An 8,095-nucleotide genomic window follows, 5' to 3' on the forward strand; every position below is an offset into this window, starting at 1 on the left:
CAAAGCAGAAAGAAGATTTCCCCGTGCACAAGCTCACGGTACTATTAAACCAGCCCAGCTATTAGCAGCTTTCTTAGGGTATCCCATGATAACGGCTTGGCTTTTTTTAGGAGATCATCGGGACCTGCCCAGTGTGAACATGAAGAGAACAGAAACGAAGAAGAAGAGAACAGAGACGAAGGAATAGAGAAGAAAGAACAGAGATGAGAGAAAAATATGAAGTTTCTGTATTCAACCAGGATCGAAGAAAATTCTCGTCTGAGAGCATTACATCTCGTTTTCTCTTCAACTCTATTTGTATTACAAGTTAAAACTAAGAACAAACAGACGAACAACAGACTAACAGAAACACCAACAGAAATTATTCAGTTACAACTCAAAACTGAATATTGATTCTGCAATGAACACGTGCTGGTGCGCAGATCCCATCATTGACTTTATTCCATTTGTCTTTGTTCACAACAGCAGAACCAAGCTTATTGTCTTCAATTCTGACTCAACTCAGCAGGCTGCCTTACTTTATTTCCTCTGTTTTCATCAGAACCAAATTCTCCAATAGCAGCAGCATGTGCGTTCATTATATATCCTATAACCAGAGCAATGCCAGACGACCGTCGGGGTCCCAGAAAACACCTGTGAGGTAATGAATCCCGAGACATGCACATATAACCCAAGGAACGATTGCGAGCCCAATGGTTCTGGTCAACACTACAAACGTACCAGACGCAAAAGCTAGCACCATCCCCAACATCGCAATGTAAATGCAACCCGCGGCTCTGATGGTGAAACCTGCCTTTGCACGAACGCTTAACACAGAACTATCATATTGTAAGAACAATGCCATGGTGGAGAAAGTGAACGCCATAGTGTTGGTTATCACAAAGGTTTTGAAAGCTACCCTGCCAGCAAGAGTCGCCATTCCTTGGTTGGGTCCGTCATTGCTATAACCTCCTGGCATCGTGAAGGCTGCGGCAAAGGTCGCTGTAGCTATGAACGCTGCCATTAGTAGTTCAAGCTCAATAATTCTTTTCAATGACGAATCGCTTCTTGTGGTTGTAGACGCAGCTGGTTGATCCTCAAGAAATTGCTTGTCTAGCCTCTTTTTAATATCTTTCACAGCCCACTGTTGAATAGACGGGATTCCACTAGGTCCTTTCAATGCACGAATAGCTCGATGTCTTGAGAAAGTCATCTGAAAAATATACAGAAAGAATCAATTAACCCGTGGTTTTCCTGGCAAAATACTTCAAGACCCTCACTTTATTCGCTCAAAATCCATCTGGCCAAGTCCTAAATTATTATTTTTCAATCAATTCATCCCCTTTAGATGAGGTAGCTGGTAAATGAAACCAGCAAATAGAGTTTTTCTGGAGTAAACAATTACATCTTGGGCTATGCCATAGCTAAATGAAATTATCTAGGAATTGTTTGAAGCCCTTTTCTCAAATTGGGCAGAGTGCAGGTTGTCTCTTTTATCTCAAAACTTATTTGAAGGGAGGCAGAAATAAAACAGAAGGATTTTGGCTGACATTGTACAAATCATTCTGCTTCTCTTATATGAATGGGGCAGAATAGTTGTTTTTGGATTGAGGTCCTCTCAAGTTCCGGCTCACTATACAAGATAGTGGTTGACATCTCGGCACAAGGGCCATTAAACAGGCCGGATTTATTCTCCATTTTTCTTTTATTTCTTTTTCCCCCTTTACCTTATCCCCTACATAAGAAGCTCCCAATCCTTAGAGTTTTGCATTGGTTTCAAGATAAACAGGTCCCACATTCTGCATAATTTTTAATAAAACAAAATATTAGACCTTAAAATTGCTTTATACTATTTTCATTGTAAGCAATCTGTTGACTATCGATACCATATAAATGTTTTTTTTTTTATTAGTTTGTTTGTTTGCACGTGAAATGAGTATCAATTGAGCCGCAGTTTCTTAACGATATTGAAGAAATTACTTTGCGAGTGAACAAATTGGGCTCTTGTAGTGTGCAAGCAAGCATACCTTATCCTGAGCATATATAATGTCAAGAGCGATCAAACCATTTTTATTTGTGGCAAAGCGGTCCACCCTCTTGTCTATGGCAATTATCCGCGTGCTTTTGTATTCTCTAAGATGCACAGACAAATGCAAAGCCGTGTTTCCATCAATGTCTTTTCGTTGATAAGATCCTCCCGGTTTGGCATCCCTAATATGTACTTGACTACCTTTACCTTTCCTCCGATAACAGCTGCATGAAGAGCTGTTTGCCTTTTAAAGTTTATTATGTCCCAAGCATCAGGATAGGATGTAACAAGCTTGTCAATGACATTGATGTGGACTTGAAACGCTGCAATGTGAAGAGCTGAATCCCCCTCTTTGTCTAACTCATATGCAACGGAAGTATCATGTTGCAAGAGCAGTTGAACTGCATCAACTTTGCCAAAGTGAGAGACATAATGAAGAGGAGTCCACCCTCTATTATTGTCCTTTTCTCTGATCAGTTCTGGTCTCTTCTCCAAGATTTTCTTGCAACCTTTGCAAATACAATAGGAATATGTCATGATTTAGATCGGTTTTAGCATTTTGACATTGATATCTTAACATTGCATTTCATCCCATTTAGCTTTCCCCTCCTTTTTCTCTGTACTAGGGAGGAATATGTCATGGTTATTATGAAGTTTCTCTATTGATCTTGTGTAACACATGTAGAATCTAACTACCTTGAATCTAGCATAATGTAGGAATTCCTGAAGTTTTTCATTTTGATAAGTGAATTTGTCAGAAATTCGTGAAGTTGACTAAGAAGAAACTTCTTTTCTATTCAGCAAGGCATCTGCTCTGTCTAAGGCTAGAATAAAAGACTAGGGTTTTTTCACTCTGATGCCAATCATTTTACAGGAATATCGTGTCCAGCTAATTTTATAAAAAAATTAATCTAAACGAGGGCTTAGCACCTTCTACATTTTCCAATGGTAAAGTCATTTTACCCCCCTTTTTCCAAGTCATCATTATTTTTCCCTCGGGGGTTAAAAAAGTTTTGCATCGATTTTTTGGAAATATATTGCAATGTGCCCTATCATCAATTGTAAACTGAAAAGCAAGTAATCATAAGGAGAAAATGACGAAAAAAAAGAGGAATACCAAAAAAAAAAAAAAAAAAAAACGAACTGGATGAGAGAGGAAAGGGAAGACGTTGGGGTATGATGGTGATGGTGGTTGCTACCAGTGCCACCACAGGAGACAGGAGGGTTTGATGATGGTGGTGCCAGGAGAACAAGATCCAGAAAAATGTGAAGAAAGAAATTAAGTACAAGCGAAATATGCACTCCGTGTCACAGTGTTTTTAATCATAACGTCCTGTATGTGGCCGGTCAAATGTGCTGTCCTTTTTTGTTTTTAATCTTTTCTTTCCCGGCGGGGGTCACTCTCCTTCTACCTCTTTTATCTTTCCAAGCCTCTAGTGTCCCTCTCTATTCCCTCTTTTCCATTTTTGGCTTCCGACACGCCATTGGAGCAAGTATTGACTCTAGAAGGAGCATTGATGGAAGAGAGATTGGGCCAAAGGTTCCAGAACTTTGATGAGAAGTCGAGGTAGAGAAGGCGTTGCACTCTAGCTGGCAAAGGAATTCACGGAAGCAAAGGAAAAAGGGCCACCAAACAACATTTATCATTTGCTAGTTCCTATAATCAGATAACTGAGGAATCAGCCGCTGAAGCAGCTCGCAAACGCAGAGTTGAACGACCATGAGGCAGATCGAACTTGCAGGAGGCTGACTTACCGTCCTCAAACAACACGATGTCTACAATTTGATCACCGGTCGTCCCCTCACTGGATCTTGGCTCTAGGACTCTCTCATCCTCTCCGATTGGCTCTCCATCGAAAGTCACTTCCTATTGTTCTCTCTAACTGGCAAGAGCGTCATCGAGTTCAACCCTGAATCCGCGGGCATCCTGGGGTTCACAGCGGCTTGGCTTGGGGGCCAGCCGTGTTGTCCTCAGTGTCGTCGTGCCGACGTCGGTGAGAGAAAATTGGGAGAGAAAAACAAAACATGAGACCCGAAAGGCATGTCTGAAGAAGAAAAAAATGGAAAAAAGGAATAGAGAGGGACACTGTAGGTGGTAAGACACTAAAGGCCGAAAAGATACGAAGAAGGAAAGCGGGACCTACGGGGAAAGAAAAAGAGGGACTCCGCATTTGACCATATAAAAAATTAAACAAAGGAGAGTAATGCTAAAAGGTGAGTCACATCGGGGACGATATGAAGAAACCACTATAATAAGGATTAAGGAGCAAAAAAATCGCGGCCCACGAGTGAATATTGTTTTTACTATTATATTTACAAAATAATAGTGTAGATGAGAGCATCGCCGCCGCCACCAGCAGTCTCGCCAAAGGGAAGTGTCCGTCTCGCCCTAGAGAGAGAACTTCAGTTATCATTTGTTTAAGTGGGTTGAGAATGTTGTGATACTCACCTGGTAGTAAGAAACGCACTGCAGCATGCAGAGCTGTCAGTCCTCTTGGGCCCTTATGAGAGGATGGTGACGAGGATGCACATAAAATCGGCTCAATGACATCCGGAAATCTTTGATGTACTGCGAGATAAAGCGGGGACTCATCAGCAGCATTAGTAACATCACATAGTTGAGGATCTTCTTCAATAAGCAATTCCACCACCCCCTTGCAATGTCCTCTTATTGCAGAGTGCAACAAGGTATCCTCATCTGCATTCGGTATCCTAAGTAGCTCTTTGTATGCATCAGGTTGATGTATTGCTTTTGCTCGATTGATAAAAACTCGAACCATTTCATGGCTTCCTAGTTGAGTAGCAACATGTAAGGGAGTGTCTCCTTTGCAGTTATCTTGCCAAAGAAGGGATGATCTTGATAGATCTTGAAGAAACTCTCGGATGAAATTTACCCGCCTGAATTGTGCCGCAACATGAAGAACATTGTTCCCCTTTGGCGTTGTTTGGTGGAAAAGGTCCTCTCCATTTTCCAAATTTATTGTCATCAGGGAATGAAATTCTCCCGACTTTGCAGCCCCATACACTTCTGGATGCATACCCAATCTCTCTTTCATTCTCAAGACACGCGGTAGTTGCAAGTGAACTTATCAATATAAGCAATGAGTTCAAGTGGGAGGAATTTCTGTGAGTTTTTCAAGAGGATTGGTGAAAAGGAAAATGCTGAGAGAAAATTGAATTGAGCTTCCTAGGAGTACTAAAATGGAGACATTTATATGCATATGGTGGTTCTTCAATTGTTTCAATGAAATTGAAATAAATTTAGCAGGTTTAGAGAATAGTTTCCAAAAAGTCTAATTGGTATGCGTTTTGGACTTCCTGTTTTTACATAAACAATAATAAGTGGGGCAACTCTTGTTAGAAGGAAGGAGGACAATTACAAACCGAAAATAATAATGATAAATAAATTATATAAGCATGAAATTGAGTTAACGGACTGCTTTCCACTTTTTATCAAAATCAGAACCTCCTTCTAGAAGAATCGGATATGATTTGACTTGTTTATTAAAGTAATATTATTCGTTCACTTTGAGCTGTATTTTTTATTTTTTATTTTTGGAAAAAAGCCACCAAAAACCCCAAACTTTCCCTCGAGTGACAGATTTACCCCGAACTTTATTTTGTGACGTGAAAAACCCTGAAGTTTGCTAATTGTGACACATTTACCCCAAACTTTTATTTGTGACACAAAAAATCCTAATCTTTCATTTGTGTGACACATTTACCCTAAATCATAAGGGCATTTTGGTCTTTTTATTTTTAAAAACTTTTTCCTTTTTTTTTTTTTCTTCTTCTTCTTCCTTCCTCTCGCCGGCCATGGCGGAGCGGCGGAGGGAAGCCGGCGTCCGGCGAGGGCCGCCCTCGTCGGCGTCGGGCGAGGGCCGCCCTCGCCTGCGTCGGGCGAGGGCCGCCCGCCTGCGTCGGCGAGGGGGACGCCGGCAAGGGCACCCTTGCCCGACCCAGGCGAGGGTGGCCCTCGTCGGCATCGGGCGAGGGCCTCCTCGCGGATCTCGGCGAGGGCATCCTCGCCCGACGCAGTGAGGGGCGGCCCTCGTCGACGTCGGACGAGGGCCTCCCTCGCTAGATCTGGCGAGGGCACCTCGCCCGATGCCGGCGAGAGCACGAGGGCACCCTCGCTCGACGCCGGCGAGGGCACTCCTCGCCGACGCGGGCGAGGGCGGCTCGTCGGCGTCGGGCGGGCCTCCCTCGCCGGATCGCAAGGGCACCCTCGCCCGACGCCGGCGAGGGCGGCCCTAGCCGGCCTGGGCGAGGGCGACCCTCGCCCGACGCCGGCGAGGGTAGCCCTCGCCGGGGCGGGCTTCCCTCCGCCGGCTCCACCATGGCCGGCGAGAGGGAAGAGAGGTGGAGCGGCGGAGGGAAGAGAGAGAAAAAAAATAAAAAGAAAAGAGAAAAAGAAAAACATAATAAATAAGACGAAAATACCCTTAATGGGGTAAATGTGTCACAATTAGCAAACTTCAGGGTTTTTCATGTCACAAAATAAAGTTCGGGTAAATCTGTCACTCGGAGCAAAGTTTGGGGTTTTGGTGGCTTTTTCCCTTTATTTTTTATGAATTGAATCGGATCTGATTTAACTTATTTATTAAAGAAACGATTTTCGTGGGCCCACTTTTAGCCGTAGTTTTCTTCTTTTATTTATTTATTTATTTATTTGTTAATCGAAAAGTCCTTTGCTCTTTTTAGTCTTCACGGTCCAAGTTCATTGTGAGCATGCATTCTCATCATGGTGCACATGATGGAGCCTACCCAAGCCTGGTCCCACTCGAAGATTTACATATGTAATTATTATGGAGCACGAACTAAGGTAAAATTCAACCAATAAAAAACTTAGGTAAAAATTAGTTGACGACCAATTTGAGCTCATCCAATAATCACCTCCACTTCTATGATCCATTGGCAAAAGTTGGAGCACATAATGATATGTTTTCTATTGTAATGTTTGCGCAATATTCTATAACAAATAAAAATCTATCAAAATTTTATGATCATTCAATGACTATCTATCATTTTTAATATGTGGAAGAGGGACACGACAAAAGCTTAAATTTAAATAAATAAAAAAGAGAAGGCAAGGCCCAAGTTGTTCTACTTTTTTAGCAAGGGCCAGTGAACCTTGTCGAGGTCTTAGTGAGGGCCAACAACCTTTGCAAGTCTGTCTATGGCCAAGGGCTCGCAGGCCTTCATCTGCATCACAAACAGTGGTCTTCATTGTCAAATAATATGTAGAACTAAATTCTTAAGACTATTTTCTTATATTCGGAACTTGTACCTTCATAGAACATTAACCTCAATTATGTCTGCGAATTGGCAATTAGTGTCCTACCAGAATCCCATGGACATTATGTGTATGTAGATCTGAATTCTTTGTTAACAGCAAAACTGCATTGGCAATGGGTTATTTTTTCTTTTTTTAACTCAACCCTTTTTATGTATGTTGGCCTAGGCTTTGCTCCCACATTGGTGCCATGAATATTTTTTTATTAGTTCATTAGAAAATGGACTTATTTTTGTTGATAGACTCTTTCCACTGTCTCTGACTTTGTAGAGAAATACGAAACGGCTCATGGGACTCATGGACTATGTCACTTCTAGATCAGGTAATTTCTCATACGACTATTGCTTGTTAATTTTAATGATTTGCATCAGATGTCCGTGACAATCTGTTATGTTCCTTGCCTTCCAAACTGCCGTTGCTTGTGCGAAGGTGTTGACAGTTGCTGGTGAGATATATAGTCTTGTGGTACCTGAAGTGTATCTATAAGTCTCCACAAATGCTTTTGAAAGCCTAAAAAATGAAAGTTATAGTAGCCATTATTTACCTAAAAACATGGGGTTTAGATGCTGCAATGGTCAGCTCTTTATAATTATTCTGTGCCCTTTCATGTTATACTCCAGTAATTCTTGGGTAACATAACCAGCATACTAAATTAATGTAGTACATCGACAAAACATTTAGCTCAATAAGTGGTGAATGGATAAATGACAATGCTGTAATCCATGTATTCTTACTGTTGTCTTTTTCCTGTTGCCGTTTACCTAGTTTCTCATGTTCGTGGTTAGAGTTAT

The 8,095-nt window shown here is 41.8% G+C and overlaps 1 protein-coding gene across 1 annotated transcript; it reads right to left on the bottom strand.

Moving 5' to 3' along the window:
* Positions 1-485: 485 nt before the first annotated feature.
* On the bottom strand, positions 486-5,046 carry LOC104442894 (ankyrin-1). The gene is made up of 5 exons (XM_039310834.1): positions 4,458-5,046; positions 2,202-2,517; positions 2,007-2,112; positions 721-1,192; positions 486-586 (listed from the first exon to the last, which is right to left on the bottom strand). Exons 1-5 carry the CDS (start codon positions 5,044-5,046, stop codon positions 486-488), a joined length of 1,584 nt encoding a protein of 527 aa, XP_039166768.1.
* Between the last annotated feature and the right edge of the window lie 3,049 nt (positions 5,047-8,095).

Source organism: Eucalyptus grandis, chromosome 4 (assembly GCF_016545825.1).
Source record: "Eucalyptus grandis isolate ANBG69807.140 chromosome 4, ASM1654582v1, whole genome shotgun sequence".
Classification (NCBI taxonomy): domain Eukaryota; kingdom Viridiplantae; phylum Streptophyta; class Magnoliopsida; order Myrtales; family Myrtaceae; genus Eucalyptus; species Eucalyptus grandis.

What these genes read in the sequence shown, in the direction of transcription:
- LOC104442894 (XM_039310834.1), bottom strand. Translation starts at nt 5,046, where the DNA reads ATGCATCCAGAAGTGTATGGGGCTGCAAAGTCGGGAGAATTTCATTCC. An exon ending in GGAAAGGTAAAGGTAGTCAA is followed by an intron (nt 2,113 to 2,201) that starts GTACATATTAGG and finishes TGTGCATCTTAG; the next exon opens with AGAATACAAAAGCACGCGGA. An exon ending in TTATATATGCTCAGGATAAG is followed by an intron (nt 1,193 to 2,006) that starts GTATGCTTGCTT and finishes TATATTTTTCAG; the next exon opens with ATGACTTTCTCAAGACATCG.